This window comes from Ambystoma mexicanum, chromosome 12 (genome assembly GCF_040938575.1).
Source record: "Ambystoma mexicanum isolate Mex_15411 chromosome 12, UKY_AmexF1_1, whole genome shotgun sequence".
Classification (NCBI taxonomy): Eukaryota; Metazoa; Chordata; class Amphibia; order Caudata; family Ambystomatidae; genus Ambystoma; species Ambystoma mexicanum.
Window position 1 is genome coordinate 18,668,522 of NC_090936.1, and position 18,604 is coordinate 18,687,125.

General features: G+C 51.4%; 1 protein-coding gene across 2 annotated transcripts in view; it reads right to left on the bottom strand.

The window, feature by feature from the left end:
- ELAPOR2 (endosome-lysosome associated apoptosis and autophagy regulator family member 2) overlaps positions 1–16,858 on the bottom strand; it is a 266,368-nt gene extending 249,510 nt beyond the window's left edge. For both annotated transcript variants that reach the window (XM_069627825.1, XM_069627826.1), the window contains exon 1: positions 16,540–16,858. In XM_069627825.1, the coding sequence (XP_069483926.1) occupies positions 16,540–16,683 (144 nt within the window). In that variant the 5' untranslated portion in view covers positions 16,684–16,858. The remainder of the gene's footprint in view (positions 1–16,539) is intronic.
- Between the last annotated feature and the right edge of the window lie 1,746 nt (positions 16,859–18,604).

Consider the following 18,604-nt stretch of genomic DNA (forward strand, 5'->3'; position numbering starts at 1 on the left):
AGATAACTGATATTAAAACAGACCCACTTGGCCACCTTCCTGAATCAGTTTGATTATTGATGTTTGAGTATATTCTGCATCTCCATCTATCGCAAAGTATTGTTACCTCGTCTTAAAGGGCTTCTGTTGGACACACGAGTTCAGTATCATTGACAGAAGGGAGTTGCTAAAGGGAGAGCAACTCCCTTAGAAGAAGCATCCTGACAATTGTATTCAAGACGCTGCAGAAGTTTCAAGAAGAAGGGTTGTTGTTAAGCAGAAGTGCCACTTTTGTCTTAAACTTTGCCCATTCTTTCCTAGGAGGAGGTTATCCAGGAATACCATTGGTGCTGTTTTCTTGGTGGAACTTAGAAAGAGAATCTTTTCATCAAGGCAAGAAAGAACTGCTACCAGTGGATTTTTATTTGAGACGCACCTCCCCAAATCCGCTTCTCTAATATATTCGGGGTCTAGACAAAGAACAGGCCACGTTTCCAAGGAGAGACACACCGCCCCAAATCTGCTTCTCCGACATATTAGGGGTCAAGACAAAGCAAGAAGTTAATGAAATACAAAAAAACAAATAACTTGGAATGGATTAACTGCGCAAGGCATAAGAGAATTGTCCAAAACGGTTTCTGAATAGTCTTCCTTGATTTGAAGACAGGGCTAATAACAGGCGTTTATTGGTGTGTGTGGGTGCAGCCAAACACATTAAGCTATACCCAAAGGCCCTTCACAATGCGTGCGAAGCGCTGACGTTCTTCGGAAGATAACTCAAGGCGCCTTCTCAAGGCGCCATCTTCCTCCCGTCACCAGCATGCACCTTCTGCCGGAATGCTGCTCGCCTGGACCGCCCTGTGGGTGGGAGCGGGAGGTCTGAGCAACAGGTTTACTCAACCCCTTTTAGCAAAGATCCCCCCGGTAAAATAAAGAGAAAACAAAAGACCTGGTGTGGAATGAATTACAAGCAATGTAAAGTGGAGAGAGCAGCCACAGAACGAGTCTCAGAGAATCTGCCTTTTTATAAGATTTAAAAGCAAATTCAGCTTTAGGGAAGGTCGTCAGGTTTTATAAAAGAGACAAACGGATTGACTTTCTGCTGCAATGAAAGGAAGGGGCGGGAGGGGCGTTTTAAAAGACAATATGTGAGCTGGTGGCAGGAGGAGAGTTGGGGGGGGGGGTCTTTCCCTAATCGAATACAGTTGTGTAGTACGTGGCCAAATGCGCTAGTTTATATTTCATTCTGAACAGTGGGGCAGCACTGAACTGGAGCACAACTTCCTAGCACACAAGAGGGAGATTTAAAAAAGGGAAGACTTGTAAACAGGAGAGGGAACAGGTGTTCCGCCAGCAAACAGATTTTTATAAACAAAAAGCCAACGTTGGCATGTTTAAAGTATGGCTGTTTCACACTGCACTTATAGACTGATTTGAGATATGACATTTTAGGGGCGGGAGCAGGGGTGGACTGGCCTATAGGGAACTCTGGAGATTTCCCGGTGGGCCTCTGCACCCTGGGCCGCTTTTCTGTGGTATTTTCAAATGTTCTCATAGGAAAAGATTTGGGCTTGCTGAAAATGTGTCATATGGGGCCACTTTGAACTTTATTTCCAGGGCCTCTTTTGGTCCCCAGTAATTATTTCCGGGGCCTTTTTTAGTTCCCAGTCCAGTCCTGGGCGGGAGGTGTTCACCAATGAATAACCCCCACCCCTGCTTTCAGCGAACTGCAGCCAGGTATATGGCGTTAAAAAAAAGGGGGCTTCCTACCCTAAGACTGTAGGGTCAGGGCTATAGGACTGTAGTAAGGAATACGTTTAGGGAATTGGTTCTACGAGGAGTTGAAATTCCCCCCTGCCCCTTTGCGCCAGTTTGTAGCCATCAATAAAATACATTTTTTTTAAAAGGAATTTATACATAGCAACTTTCTTATCGACTGGGCATCCTGCGTCTGCCCGGGGAGAGGGGCGATTTTCCTGGAAGCAAAGACGTGGGGGAGGGAACCCCACAGAAGCGGACTAGAGGCCGGTTAAGAGGCCAGTGGGAAATACACATTTTACACACCCTGTTCATATCTAACCAGGGTTGGGGGAACGTTTCAAAACGCGGATCCGACAGAAGTGCAGTGCACAGTGTGGGGATATCACACGATTGCGGGAGCGTTTTCTCGCGAGATGACACATAACGTGATCTCGCAAGCCCACGCTCCACGGGAAAACGTTACCTGCTTCAGAGCTGGCAGCCCGCCAGATGAAGCGGTCGCACCACAGCGCTGCTCCTTATGAGGAGCCAAGAAAGTGAGAACTTGCAGCAGCCGTACAGCACAGCTTCTAGGGTGTAACACCACAGCCACAGGAGGTTACCTGGGGGCCCTAGAAGCTTGCAGCGTGCCATCATAGTGCACACACTTCCCACAGTGATTCAACTGGGGAAGTGCTGAACTTAACTGAACTGTAAGTACGTGCTTGATTCGATCTTGGACATATAAGAGTCCACACCAGTTGTCATTCAATAAAGTAGGGTAGAACTCCTACAGCGTCCTGTCGTCCTTTAAGGCCACAACATAATTGGCGACGAGGATACCAAAAACCCCAAGGCCCCACCATGCAAGGCGCCACACCGCCCCCTGCCTTTCTCCCATCACCAGGGACACCAGCAATTCCATGGATGCAGTGGGAGCCCCTGTTCTCCACCTATCTGGAAGCAATGGGCGGCACGCGGTATGCCCCCGTGAGGAAGAGGGCGATGCTGTTAAATGCGTTGGGGGTGGAAGGACAGCGCATTTTTGCTGGTTTGAAGGAAATACCTGCAGCCGATGATGACGACGACGACGTCTACAAGGAAGCGACCCGTCGCATTGTGAAGAGGTTCACCAATAAGGAGAACGTTGTACTGCACAGGCTGAGGTTCTACACCCGCAAACAAGAAGGGAGCGAACCCGTGGACGACTACATCACCAGGATGAGGGAGCTGGCTTCTCTTTGCGCCTTTGGCGAAAACGCAGAACAAGTCATCTTCGACATGCTCGTCGTTCACACTAACTCTAGGAAAGTGCAGGACAAGTTCATACAAGAAAAGGAGGTCACCCTTGACAAGGCCATCCAAATTGCCAGGGCGGAGGAGGAAACCTCCAGCAGACGCAAAGAGGCGGGAAGTCACCTGCCTGTGCCCGAACTTGCGGCGCTAAAATAGAGAGGGCGCAGAGACAAGCAGTCCCGCGACGGCCCCAGAGACAAAGGTCCCAGGCAGAAGGAGGCACCCAAATGCTATAGATGCGCCAGCACCAAGCACATGGCGAATGATCGCGACTGCCCCGCCAGGAATAAAGAGTGCTCTAAGTGCGGACGCATTGGCCACGTGGCTCCGGCATGCACGTGGCGGGAGAAGACGGTTTCCCGTGTCGATGGTGACTGCGCTTCAAGCGATGATGACGATCAGCAGGACAGACCCATGGTCGTCATGGTCAACGCCCCCCATGCCAGAAGGGAAAAGCCCCACTGCACCATTAAGGTTGACGGAATGGAAACGCGCGTCATGGCAGACTCAGGATCCGACCTCACAATCCTCCCCATCAACACGTATAAGGAGATGATGGGACAAGCAAAGGTAGAGATCAGAACGACCAGGCAAAAGCCGACGGTGTTCGGTGGTGCAACTGTCGACCTTTTAGGCTACATCAAAGCCCGGATCGATTTCAAAGGGAGGTCTACCACCACCAAAGTGCATTTCTCACTCAAAGGCCCAGCCGTACTGGGATGGGACGATCAACACAAACTCAGCATGAAACTAGATCCCAGCACTCCGGAACAGGTACTCATGGTCTCCTCAGGAGCAGCGCTGAACTTCAAGGAGATGTCCCCGGACCTGTTCTCCGAGAACCCAGGGAAGGTGAGAAACTTTGTCCACAAGATTCGCCTGAAACCCAACGCAATACCGGTGAAACACAAAGTCAGGGCAGTACCTGCCACAGCGAGACCCGCGTTGGATGCCCACCTTCGGAAGATGGTCGATGAAGGAACCATCGAGACCGTGGAATCCTCAGAGTGGTTGAGTCCAGTAGTTTTGGTCAAAAAGAAATCCAGCAACGACCTTAGGATCTGCATCGACCTAAGAAGCCTCAATCTAGAGGTAATCACAGATAGCTTTCCACTCCCCAACATCAACGAAATCGTCCTCATGATGAAAGAGGCGGAAATCTTCTCTAAGCTAGACATGCGTGATGCTTATCACCAGATTCACCTGCACAAAGCCTCTCGCCCCCTTACAGCGTTCATCACGCCCTTCGGCACCTTTCAATATACCCGCATGCCATTTAGGTTGTCGTCGGCAGCATCCGCATTTCAGAGGATGATGAACTCCTTACTCAAAGGACTCACAAATGTTTCCTTCTTTCAAGATGATATCCTCGTGTATGCCAAAGACAACGAGACCCATGACAAGGCACTCAGGACAGTCTTGAGCAGGCTTCAAGAGGAGGGCATTCACCTACGCCATGAAAAATGCATCTTCGGAGTGAACAAGGTAGAATACCTTGGGTACTGCATCTCAAGTGACGGCGTCAGTCCCAAGAAGGACCTCATGCAGGCCATAACAGAAGCCCCGGCTCCGATGTCCAAAGAGGAGCTACGCTCATTCCTGGGCCTAGCGGAGTACTATGCCAAATTCGTCCCCAGATTCTCCGAGACCACGTCTCCCATGAGGGAGCTCCTGAAGAAGGGGGCAGCCTACTCTTGGGGTCCGGAACAGAACAAAGCGTTCTGTGAAATCAAAAAGAGAATCCTACACACGCCGTGCCTGAAACCATACAACCCTGAATGGGACACCTGCATTACCACAGACGCCAGCGCGTATGGCCTGGGGGCCACCCTGAGCCAGAAGAAGGGAGACACTGAGAATATTATGGCGTTTGCATCCAAAGCGCTATCATCATCGGAGAAGAATTACTCCACGCTTGAGAAGGAAATGTTGGCATGCGCATGGGCCGTCGACTACTTCAGATCGTACGTATGGGGAACGAGATTCAAGCTGATCACCGACCACAAACCCCTCATCCACATGTTGAGCCCGGGCGGCACCAAGACGGCCACCCCGAGGCTGGCCAGGATCGCCGCAAAGCTTCAAGAATACACGTAAGAAATAGCACACATTGCGGGTTGGAAAAACGCACAAGCGGACTGCATGTCCAGACTCCTGAGCCAAAGCGCCCCCGGTACCACATTCTTGGAAGATGAGTGTGTCGTAGCCTCCATCAGTGACTTAAGGAACGGCGAGTACATGGACCTGAGTGAGCGCCACTGGCAGGAGGAGTTCGAACAGGACGATGCCCTACGGCACGTCAGTACCTGGGTTCGCGAAGGATGGCCCAACGAGAGAGCGATCCCCGAAGGCCTTCGTCCCTACTGGAAAGTGAACAAGGAAATCACCACCATGAATGGTTTCATCCTCAGAGGCGATCAAATCATCCCGCCCAGCGGCATCTGCAAAGTGATAATGTGCAGGGCACACTCGGGCCACCTGGGATGCAACATGACCAGACGCAGGATACGCGACGCCTACTGGTGGCCAGGCATGGACCAGGACATAAGACAAATGGTCGAAAGGTGCCATGAGTGCACCAACAGTGACAAGCGCCTAGCCGTGAGGCAAGCCCCCATGCTGCCCACCGAAGTCCCCAAAGGGGTGTGGCGAAAACTAGGTTTGGATTTCATTGGGCCCCTGGACAACATGCCCCCAGAGCACAAATATGGGATAGTCATGGTCGACTACTTCTCCAAACGGGTGGAAGCTGGCTTCACTTCAGACATCACCACAAGCACAGTCATTGAAGCACTCACCGCCGTATTCCAGCGGGAAGGTCTACCAGAAGAACTCGTCACAGACAATGGAGTCCAGCTAGTCTCCCGAGAAATGGAGAAGTTTCTCAAGCTCAACAACATTCGACAACGGAGAGCAAGCCTATACCACCCACAGGCCAATGGCCTGGTTGAGCGAGCAAACCGCTTCATCAAAGGGGCACTACAACTGGTTCATGCCTCGGGCTCAGACCCGTACAAGACAGTCAAGGAAGCAGTAGCGGCCCACCGCCTCACCCCCAACGCCGTCACTGGTGTCTCCCCATTCCATCTGCTGAGGGGGAGAAGGGCAGCATCCTCACTGGTACCACCCTGGCTCCATCAAGTGAGGGCTGACGAAGACGTGAACATGGACGACGTAGCGTTTCGCATGCGGCGCAACAAAGAAGCCATGAAGGCCCAAGGGGACTTGCGTCGAGCCGCTTGACACACAGCAGTTAGCAGAGGTGACCTGGTGAAAATACGCCTTCCCCACAAAGACACTTCGACCGGCTCCAAGTACAGCAGTCCCATAGAAGTCATGGAGAGGGGGTCAAACCACATTTGCACCAGCGATGGAAGGAAATGGAATCTAGAGAGAGTGGCCATGTACCGCAGGAAGGAAGACATGGAACAACCACACTGGGATACCGGAGAAGATCAAGACCGCCAGGGGACATCCGAAAACCCTCGCCGCTCAGAAAGAGGTGTCTTGGAGCCACACCACGGCAACGAGTTCTCAAGCCCAAACTCTCCAACTACACCCAGGGAGTCACAGCGAAGAACAAGGGAAGGAGAACTCGAATCACCCGCATCTCCTCAAGGGTACTCCAGCAATCCTGACCCATATACAGATCTAAGCAGACCTCAGAGAGAGAGAAGAAAACCCAGCAAGTTTGCAGACTTCGTCATGGAATGACCACCCATCCTTTTTTCCAGCAAAGGAGGTGTGTGGGGATATCACATGATCGCGGGAGCGTGTTCTCGCGAGATCACACATAACGTGATCTCGCGAGCCCACGCTCCACAGGAAAACGTTTCCCGCTTCAGAGCTGGCAGCCCGCCAGATGAAGCAGTCGCACCACAGCGCTGCTCCTGATGAGGAGCCAAGAAAGTAAGAACTTCCAGCAGCCGTACAGCACAGCTTCTAAGGTGTAACACCACAGCCACAGGAGGTTACCTGGGGGCCCTAGAAGCTTGCAGCGTGCCATCATAGTGCACACACTTCCCACAGTGATTCAACTGGGGAAGTCCTGAACTTAACTGAACTGTAAGTACGTGCTTGATTCGATCTTGGACATATAAGAGTCCACACCAGTTGTCATTCAATAAAGTAGGGTAGAACTCCTACAGCGTCCTGTCGTCCTTTAAGGCCACAACACACAGCCATATCCTATTACACCCCTCCCCCCCGCGCAGGTGTAGCCCTCCATTGTGCCTGGTGTCTGTCCCCCCAGCTGCCTCAAAGCCCCTCGGCTTCTCCAAACTATGGAGTTTGTGAATCCACGCGAGGAATGCCTGACCCGCGTTCCCAGCCGTCATCCCACGGACACACGTGTTCTGTTCCTGGGCACGCCTGGCCCGTGTCACGCGACGCACCGACATGACTTCACGTGGACTGTTTCAGCGAGTGGTGCTTTCTCCGGAGTTCATTCATATCCCCCCACATGATTTATATATTTTGAAGTCACTCGATGCATAGTGGCCCCACCAGTCACTGCCCATTTAATATATATTATACAGGGTTAATTCCAGTGACACATGAATAACTGTAAGCTAGACTCGGTATACAAACAGTACTTGTTGGTGGACCCACCTGCCCACCTGCCCACAACTTTCTGGAGACTTGAGTGGGCGTCTTTGGAGCCTGCAGACTTTCTGCTGGTTCCAATCAGCAGGGATGGACTGGCCTGTAAGGTACTGTGGAGATTTCCCGGTATGCCTCTGCACCCTGGGTAGTGGTGGAATGGCCTATAAAGGTACTGTGGAGATTTCCCGGTAGGCCTCTGCACCCTGGGTAGGGGTGGACTGGCGTATAAGGTACTGTAGAGATTTCCTGCTAGGCCTCTGCAGCCTGGGGAGGGGTGGACTGGCCTTTAAGGTACTCTGGAGATTTCACCGAAGGCCTGTGCACCCTGGCAGTCAGAGTTCAAGTTGCACATTTTTTTTTTTTTTTTTTAAAAAAGGAACTCAACGCAGGCTGTTTGCTGTCGCCTGGAGATGGTAAGGTGTGCCGTGCAGGTGAAGGGCCGTGTTTAGCATTACCTAGCGGTAACGCCATTCCTGTGCTCCCCAATGCTGAGAATAGAGAAATGATTGCACAGAACCGGCGAAGAGAACGGGAGATGCTCTTTAAAGCCAGTAGACCGCCTAGGTTGCCGGATCTCAGCCCAGAGACAAATAATGAGCACATGGAGATCGTTATTGACCTTCCTTGAGCCAGAATGTTCAGAGTGCAGTCAATAACTTCTGGAATATGATATGATAGGTTATTTATGACGCACTTCATAGCCAGAGGTTTCTAAGCGGGAACCCGGGATCGAACCTGTGTTGCTCCGTGTCATTGTGCTTCTAAGGCGAGCACGTTGCTGCTGAGCCTTCCTCCATATTCTGCATTCCGACTTCAAAAGCAGTCAGGGAAACAATAGTGCTTTTTCCAGACAAGATGGCTTTCAACAAGACACTTCCCGTCTAAGAGAACCTTTCTTTCACAGCAACATCCTAAACATACAAAGGGAAGCTAAAACATGGGAACATGCATTCACCTTCTTGTAGAGAAACGGGTTACTTTCCTCTAATGCATGCCTCTGTTAAACAGGCTCCAGTTTCAGCAAGTTTACAATTGAAAAGCTTAACTGAGGAAAACAACCTTAAATACTACAAAAGAAAAACATTTAATTTTCAGTTTGTCCATCTTCTTTTCCATTATGAAACTGATTTTTTTCTACTTCACCCCCAACATTCCAAAACATGATTTGCTATCATCACTATGAGCTGATAGCCTTATAGATTGGCCTGAAGCGAAGGGGGGCCATTATCCTATGATAATATCCTCCTTTGGTCTAAAAAGGCTATAAAAGATGGAACATTCGAGACGTTCAAAAGGACTCGGTCTCGAGGACATTCATCCACTGTACATGACTCAGCCAATTGAAAGCAGCTCACGAAGGGGGAGGGGGGGTGGCAGTCTTACTTTGTCTAATGTACAAGTGGCCCCTGGGTAACATTACTGGGCAACTGGATTAATGCCCATCTGAGAGGCCACAAAGAGGTGGGGATGGTCCCACTCTGGGTAGGTCTCCCCGACTGAGCTACAAGACTTATGGGTCGGGGGGGGGGGGGGGACTTCGAGAAGGCTGTGATTGGGGTTCCTTTCATGAAGAACCTGGTAGCTCACACCGCCATTTTAGCGTTCACAGTGCAGCCTCCAGTGAAGAGGTAGGGACCCTATTGGACTTCTTCAGTGAACCGTGCGGGTGGACAAGCAACCAGTGTGTGCGTCTGTGCTCCTAAGAAAAGACAGGCTACTGCAAGCACATCAGAAACTTCCCCTTCTCATATTATAGGGGCAGACTCATGCCATGGCATCTGAAGAAACAAGCCACCACCTGGGGAGCTGGGCAGAGACTTCAAGAGTGGAGGCAAAGAGTGCAACACTAGTGTGAGCAGAGTGGCACAGTTGTGGAGCAGTGTCCAAGGATTCAAAGCCACAAGCTGCCACAGCAATCCAGAAATGGGCTGAACCCAACTGGTGAATTGCAAACCCTAGTGGAGGTCTACTGCACTAGCAAACTTCAGGGACCGGGGCAAACCAAGCGAGGGGTGATGGGAAGGGGTCTGCAAGCCACCATGGGAGAGCGGTGATGGTAATATTTGATGCACCGTGAGGAAGTTGCATTTGGCAAGGGTGTAGAAGCCCCGTTTTATTTGTATTCTGTATTGATAAAAGGATGCAGGTAATTCCATCTTAGAAAGGGTGACCTGCCAACCAGGTCCACCTTTCATAAACTCCACATGAAAAGTATAGTGTACAGCCGTGCCCTGCTGCACCAGTACCCTGGCCTGAAGCTCCTGCTCTCCAGTGGCACAGAGCAGGCTCAGGCCTGGCATGTGCCCTCTTCACGGATGCCGCGATAGCCAGGGTTCTGCTGTGCAGCAGATGCATTTGACCTATGCACCCCCTATTCCCAAACCACATAGCTATGAAAGTTACTGGCCTGGTGGCAGTTGTACACAGTAATATAGAACCCATAGCTCAGCTTTGACATGGTGGATAACAGCACCCATATCGATTACAGCCATGTCAACTTGATATCACACATCAGCACTGGGAGCCCAGCTCAGCTGTGGAAGGAACATGTGCATTAGGGTCAGACAGCCTGACCCTGCCAAGTGACAGGAATGGAGGGCTATGCCTCTCGCTTGTGAGGTTGGGTAAAACCGCTCTCCAGTCAGCCAGCCTGCCAGCGGGAGCTATCCCGGGATGTAGGGATCAAAGGGCACACATCAGGACAAGCTTCCACCATCTTGTGTGGGCTTTATTTCCCCTTACTCTCCCCCTCTCTCCCCTCCACTTCCCTTCCTGCAACATAAAGCACGTGGGAGTGATGTCAGAAATCAAACCACCTGGTCTAAAGCACAGGGATTCCACCCCCTAAAAAAGGCTTGCTCAGTCCGACCACCTGTGGGCACTGGCTTTCAGAAAAGGGGTCTTCAACTCCACCTCCTTTACATCTCTGCACTTCAGCCCTTGAAGAAGAATTAGTTTGGACCCTCTTGGGAGAGCAGTCCTTGCCAAAGTCCTCCAGTTGTGAGGTGAAGGCAGATAGTCCAAGGCAGAGGCTAGCTTTGTCTGCTCATAATCAACAGGACACATTCGGGTAACCAGTTGCAGGCACTACCATTCGGGGTGACCTCCCTCTCTGCCACCCACACTGGTACCCAGGACCTCACCATGCTGAAAGACACCTGCAGGTGTGTGCCAGCCTCCCTCATTTCTGGGAGGTCCAAGAACAAGGACCACTCTTGCCTCAGAGACTCTGGCATGGGAATCGCAGCTTCCTAGAGACTGAATTTGTGCATCCGCCATCACACTGCTGTGAGCACCGATTTTAATGCATTCGACCCGGTTTGAATCAACAGGACCCTGGGAGCCGCCTTTGGCACTTGCCGACATTCAAACAAGTTTGCGCTGCACAACACCTGCTGAAGCGCATCGAAACCACACCTGAAACCAGCCCATCCACCGTGAAACTGAATCTGGTCATCTCCACAATCCGCATCGCTTCGAATCGCAGCAAGCTTCAGTTCGACCCTGACTCAACATGCCATCTGGACTACTGTGACTTCCGTATTGAATCCCAAACTGTGAACACAGTGCAAACAAGCCTGTTTTAGAGTTGTCGAGCAGCCAAGACAGAGCAAAAAGGTATTATTGCCTGAAAACTGCCCCGGTCTATTTTTGGAACCTAGAGACTGCCTTGATCACTTTAGTCTCTGTTGACCAAAAGAAAATATACAATTTTCAAAAGGACATTGCGGCTTATGGTTACTTTTCACTCCAGTTTCGTTACCCAGAGGCTACATTCTTCCATTGGCTCGGGAGGATAGCTCAGGTGCAAGGTGCTCGCCTTGGAAGCAAGACGACACAGAGCAACACAGGTTCGATCCCCAGGTCTGCACTTGATATGATATGGCATTTGTAACGCGCCTATACACAAGTGTTTCACTTAGAAACCTCTGGGTATTAAGCGCATTATAAATAACCTATCATATCATATCATCTCTTTCAAAGCTAAAGTTTCACATTGACACCCCTCTTGAGAATATTCCTTTCCTCGGCCCGTGTTACCACGAAAGGCAAAGGAGGCATCTCTCTCCACTGGGACCGTTCCATCTTTATAATTGGAATCTGTGATGAATCTGATGGCATCATCACTGCTTTCCCGGTGGGGGCCTCCTTCCATGTGGCATGGGGGCGGCAGTCGCTCGCTGGTCCTGACCCGGAGGGAGGATCACATAGTAGGAGACAACCTCTGGGAGAGGGTTGTGGTATCATCCGATGAGACATGGTAGCCCCATTTCCTTCCTGAAGATACACTTCCAATTCCCCATGCCACAAAAGCCTATTGTAATACCTCCGCACTTCCACCCATGGAGAGAAGTACACATCTTTTGTTACACTCCAAAGGGCAACTCTCAAAATCTAAGCAGCCTTGTAAAATTGTGAAAGACACTTTTCCCAATTCCACCTACTCTTCTTCCAAACCTAGGTTTGCTTTTAAAAAGCATTGCAAACATTCATACAGGGTTTTCAGGAAGGGACTACTATTCCCACAATACTGGGAAGATGAAGCGGAGCGGAGTAATGCAGAGTGTGTCCACAAACAGGAATCCACAAGCATAGGCAGCGCTCTAGTGGCAGCGAGCACACACCTGTGCCCGGGACATTTAAATCACCAAAACAAGAAATGCAAAGAGGCTGCTGGCAGGAACAAGTTGCTCCTCTCCGTGCGAAGGAACATCTGTGGAGCCAACCGGCTCAGGAACCTGAAGGGAGAAGCCTGCTGGAAGGAAATGACATGCAGTCAGAACGTCAGAAGTCAGTGGTGGACTCCTGGGCATTTGCCGGATTTGGAGAACAGCTTTGCTCACTGGAATCCTATGCAGAGCAGACGAGCACAGTGGAAGTATATTAGCCAAGAAGGCTAAAAAGCAGAACCATCAAAGGTGGGACAGTGAGCAGGAGAGTATACCAGGCAGTTACAAGCTCATGATTACAGAAAGCCTGGCAGGAGAGTACACCAGGCAGTTATACGTTTGTGCAGTTCAGACAAGCCCTCACAGGAGAGTACACAAGGCAGTTACAAGCACATGATTACAGAAAGCCCTAGGAGGAGAGTATACCAGGCAACTGTAAAAGTATGAGTCCAGAAAGCCTGGCAGGAGGGTATACCAGGCAGTTACAAATGTGCAAAGGAAATCCAAGTAGGGAAATACACCAGGAAAATTGGAAGTGAACATGATACAAAAATATAAAAAGAAAGAAAATCAATTTGAAGATAACTTTTGTTGTTGATCCAAGGGAATGTCAAGAACTCTTAGTTACAACCCAAGAAAAGCAACAAAGAATCCAGGGGAAGGAACTAACCCTCTGGAGCAGGGATACCCATCCTTGAGACTTCTTTTTGTGAAAGTATTTTCTTTCTTTTGAACATTTACAAGGCCAAAGACATTATCATTTTCGCCTTAATATTCATTGGGTTAGAGTGCGACGGAATAGTACTTTGGAGACAGGATGGTTTTGCTTTGGACATTCTGAAATCAACAGACCCTAGGTTTTGAGTTTAGGTAGGGAAACTCTGCTAGTGCAGGGACAGCGAGGCCTTCCCTCCCCCTCACCCCCCCACGCCTTTTATGTTCTACTAATCATGTCTCACTTGTGTTCAAGTATCATTCCTGACTCGTCACAGATCTCTCTTGGCTTGTAGAAGAGTGAGGTCTGCGAAGGCGCTGGAGCCACTACTCATCCGTGTACTGCTGGGGGCGTAAGTCACTTCATCGCAGAGGGCTGCGAGTCGAGCAGTGACATCCGCTTACCCACCTGAGAGTGATGCTGTGCGGCACAAGAGGTGAATCTCGTCTCGACAACATGCTCGCCTTGGAAGGAAGACGACACAGAGCAACACAGGTTCGATCCCCGGGTCTGCGCTTAGAAACCTCTGGGTATTAAGTGCGTTGTAAATAACCAGTCATATCCTATCTGGATTTCATTACCAAGCGGCAGCCAGGATAGCAGCTCAGAGAAAATATACAAAAACCAGGCCAACAAACAGAGAATGAAGTTACTGGTAACGTTGAGAGCCTGTAATGGTTATGATTCGGAGGAAAGGTTGATACATTATGGTGTATTCTGGGACCTGAGAACCATTCTCCAAGGAGCGGCGGAAAAGCAAACATTGTAAGACGCTAAAAGTAGATAAGGGAAGAAAGGTATCAACACTGCATTCTGGGAAAGAGTGCAAACACAAGAAGCTGTGCCGCAGCATTCAGGAGAAGTACTAGTACCAAACCAGTCAAAGCTAGGGTGAGAGGAAGAATGGAGCATTCTGGGAAACCGAGTACAAGCACGAGAGGCTCTGACAGGCCATGTGTGGGAGAGGCAGTGCCGCAGCATTCTGGAGCAGTACTAGTACCAAACCAGTCAGAGCACGGGCGGACTAATAGGCCCCCAGCAGCCTGGGCGTCCAGCAAAGACAAGAAAACGGAATAGTTCCTTTCATACAGCCGTGAATTCCCATAGGCTTCGAAGCGCTGCCAGAAAAGAAGGCTTCTAAACACAAGCTTATCATGGCTGTGTCTCCAGCCCCAGGTGACGAGGTCATGTTCTCCAGTACCAAAGGCAGTAGTGCACACAGGCCCTGGTAAACATAGCTTGGGAGTTTGCTTTTTATATAGTGCTTTCGACTATACTTCATAGCACTGGCGCTATGGCCAGAAAGAAAAACGGATTCGACCCTTCCTGTGAGCACTGGCCTCAGCAGCGAGCACTTAACAGAGTGCAGGTGACCGCGAGCTGTGTAAGATGCAGGGACGCCGCCCTCTGTTTACACTGGGGCCTGCAGGAGGAAGTTGCTGCAGAAAGCCTTGCGGTTCCTTTAGTGTTGCTAATGCGGGGTTACTCGACACCCCCTCCCCCTCTTGCGGGTTTATGCCCACGTGCTCATCCTTTCCAGTCCCCATGGAGACACAGGTGCAGTCTGCTCACAATAACCGCGCTATAGGGCTGCTTTGGGCAGGGCTAGGAGGACCCGCCCGAGAGGTAGGACGGGCAGAGCAGGGTGGTCTGGGCAGGTAAGACAAGTAAGGTGCCAACCGAGCCCCAGGGCCGCATTTCACGGGATAGAATAAGGGAGTACCCAAACCCAGGTCTTTGGCCCAGAATCCCTTTGAACTGCCTGGTTTATAGCTCAGCGGGTCAAGGCACCAGGCGCAGCATTTATCAATTGTTGCTATGAGATCACAGTTTCAAATCGACATGGACTGGCCCCCAAAAGTATCAATAAACGGCCCCAGTTTAGATGAATACTCTTCATTTTACGCTGATGGGTCTTGTAAGGAGTGCTTGTGTTTCTGCCCTGCGCACATGGTTCACGATTAATCAACAGTTGGGGACATCGCATCGCGTTATTTTAGTTTGTACCACTGGAAAAATACCAGTTGACAGTCCTAGTTATGAGTCTGGACAGCTGGCCTCTGCCAACACAATCCAATCAGCTAGAGCGTGGGGTCCGCTGCCAGTGGTTATGAATAATTCTAAACCATCCACCCATGACTGTTTGGGGGGGGCGGGGGTCAGGCAGGCTCTGCACAAGATAGCCTGGCAATTAAGCCGAGGGTAAACAGAAGGTGTTTGCTTAAGGGGCTGCTTCGGGAAATTATCAATAGGGTGTTGCCTTGTGCGGCAACTCGGCTGCCGGGGTGTCCTGTGCAGGGTGCAGTTACACCAGCCAGCGTGTTTCCGCAGCACACCCTGCAGAGGGGTGCACTGTGCACAGAAAATCAAGGCATTGATCCGAGCTCGATAGCATGACCATAAAAACATGGGGCCGCTCCGTCCCCCATGCCACGTACAGATCGCACGTGTCGCCCTCGGCACCCCAAGGGATAGCTGCGAGTGTTAAACGGTCCCCTCTGCCATGGAACACACCTGCAGTCCACGAGCTGCAATCTACAGCCAGCCCTTCCCATCCCGAAGATCAAACCACTGAGTAAGATTACACTGGCTAATAATAACTAAAGCAGATTATAGCGTTTACAAAGGAAGGGCTACAGCATGAAGCACTATATCAAAACATGACACTTATTATATGCTGACAATCTACTCCGAGCGCCTGGAAACCTGGGTCGCTAATCTAACACCGTCGCTTTATAGTGCATTACACAGCTGTAGGGCCGACCATTAACCATTAGGCTGCAAATCAGTGTCACGTTGTATTTCCAAACACAAATCTGTCAATTCACACTATGTCCGCCGCCGTGTGGGGGAGGGTTACATCAGCTGGCTACAATCACAACGACGCGACTATTCACACGTGATGAGCTAGAAGGAAGCTTGCAGTAACACTGAATGGAATGTGGGGGAATTAAAGTGGCCGCACCTTTTATGACAAGCTTAGCACCCACATTTCTACTGCAAGGTGTCCTGATGTTTGATTAGGGAAGCACGACTTTTTAGAGTGAATTTTCAATTGTGAAAAGGAACAGTTGCGAGAAACGATGAAAGGGCCACCGAGTAGCAACTGCTTTTTTACAGCGTTTGCTTTCTAGAATGCTCGCCTTCTCGGCGCTATACATTACTAGGCGTCTCGGCGACCCAATCCAATTGCAGACAGTGCTTAGACCTCAAAAGGGTGACAGTTCAGGATGGTGGGTCTGTAGTGAACGCGGTCACCCACCGAGCTATCTTACCTGCTGCAGGACGTATGGACTAGGAAAGGGGGCGCCGTGCCATGGATGTTCCGGGGTGTTTTGGAATCAGTGGGTCTTACGAGAATCAAACATCATGCCAGCTGAAGCCCCCTGCAGCGTTCTTGATAGCCAAAGGCGCTGACAACCACCAGGACGCTATGTGCCTTGAAGCCCTCCCGTAGGCCGAGAGGCCAATACGTGACACAGATGTAGGCACCGGAGCTTCGCGCACTGTCATCACCCGGGGGTGCACACTCACCTCATTGCAGCGGGGAGGCAGCTCCTGCGCCCCCAGCACGGCTGTCCCCGAGAACAGCAGCAGGCAGCCGAGCACAGCCCAGTAAAGGGGCCGAGCAGGAGGGCAGAAGCCCCCAGATGCACGACTCCTGCTCTCCGCTTCCATCTCTGCGATGGTGGGACGGGGTGCTCCGGGGAAAGTGGGGTGCGCCGCTGCCCGGACCCTGACGTTCGCTGGGGGATCCGCGGATCTTTCCAACCTGCACCGGCTCAGAGAGGATGGAGAGCGGCGCTACTGGCCCGGTGACGTCACGGAGGAGGCGGCCATCGGGAGCGCGCGCCCCGAGGCGGATGGAGAGAGCGCGCGCCCCCGGGGCCGCTGGGCAGAGGCGGTACGCGCAGCTGCTGCATCACTGTGACGGGGAGGGATGGATGGGGCGCCCCTCAACCCCACCCCACCCCCGGCTCTTTATTGCAGTCCTATGATTAATTCATTACATTCATTTATTTGCAAATGAGTCCATGTGTTCGGTGCCGGTGTTTACAGAGGCCCCAATGGCCTTTCCCCACCCGCATGCAAATCTCACTGAGAAACCCCGAGAAAACAGGGCTCTGCGCCACCATAACGGCCTGCGTGTGCATAGAAGTCTTCACTACTCCCAGCCCTACTGTACAACCCCCCCCATGTCACATCATGGCTATCCTGAAGGATATTGCCTTCCCTGCCCACACCTGCACATGGTTCGAACTTGGCCTACGTTCCCACCTCGCCGAGGCTGGGCAGCCAATCGGGCTGCTTGGATGGCAGGCATTATCTACTGATACATGCCCTTGCCGCGAGTAGTCTGATTGGCTGCTCAGTGCTTGCCCTCTCACCTCTGCCGCCCTCCTACCAGACGGTGTCAGCTTTCCCCAACCTTACTCACCGCTGGCAACCAAAACAGGCCCTGCCTTTAGGTGGCGTGGCTGGGCAGGGGGTCAGTGTCTCAATTAAGAGGCAACACTTACCTCGCCTGAATGCAGCGGGGTCTGCATGGCGCCGCAGTGAAAAGGATGCAGCGGTCATCACCCCTGCATCTCTCATGAAAAGGGTGTCTGGCAGGGGGTCTGCATGGCGACGCAATTAAAAGGATGCAGGGATCAACACCCCTGCATCTGTAATGAAAGGGGTGTCTGGCAGGGGGTCGGCGCAGCGACACAATGAAAAGGATGCAGGGTTCATCACCCCTGCATCTCTAATGAAAGGGGTGTCTAGCAGGGGGTCTGCATGGTGACGCAATGAAAAGGATGCAGGGATCATCACCCGTGCATCTGTAATGAAAGGGGTGTCTGGCAGAGGTCGGCACGGCGACACAATGAAAAGGGTGCAGGGATTATCACCCCTGCATCTGTAATGAAAGGGGTGTCTGGCAGGGGGTCTGCATGGCGACGCAATGAAAAGGATGCAGGGATCATCACCCCTGCATCTCTAATGAAAGGGGTGTCTGGCAGGGGGTCTGCACGGTGACACAATGAAAAGGATGCAGGGATCATCACCCCTGCATCTGTAATGAAAGGGGTGTCTGACAGGGGGTCTGCATGGCGACACAATGAAAAGGATGCAGGGATCATCACCCCTGCATCTGTAATGAAAGGGGTGTCTGGCAGGGGGCCGGCACTGAAAAGGATGCAGAGATCGTCACCCCTGCATCTGTAATGAAAGGTGTGTCTGGCAGGGGGCCGGCACTGAAAAGGATGCAGGGATCATCACCCCTGCATCTGTAATGAAAGGGGTGTCTGGCAGGGGGTCTGCATGGCGACACAATGAAAAGGATGCAGGGATCATCACACCTGCATCTGTAATGAAAGGGGTGTCTGGCAGGGGGTCTGCATGGCAACACAATGAAAATGATGCAGGGATCATCATCCCTGCATCTGTAATGAAAGGGGTGTCTGGCAGGGGTCGGCACTGAAAAGGATGCAGGGATCATCACCCCTGCATCTGTAATGAAAGGGGTGTCTGGCAGGGGGTCTGCATGGCGACACAATGAAAAGGATGCAGGGTTCATCACCCCTGCATCTCTAATGAAAGGGGTGTCTGGAAGGGG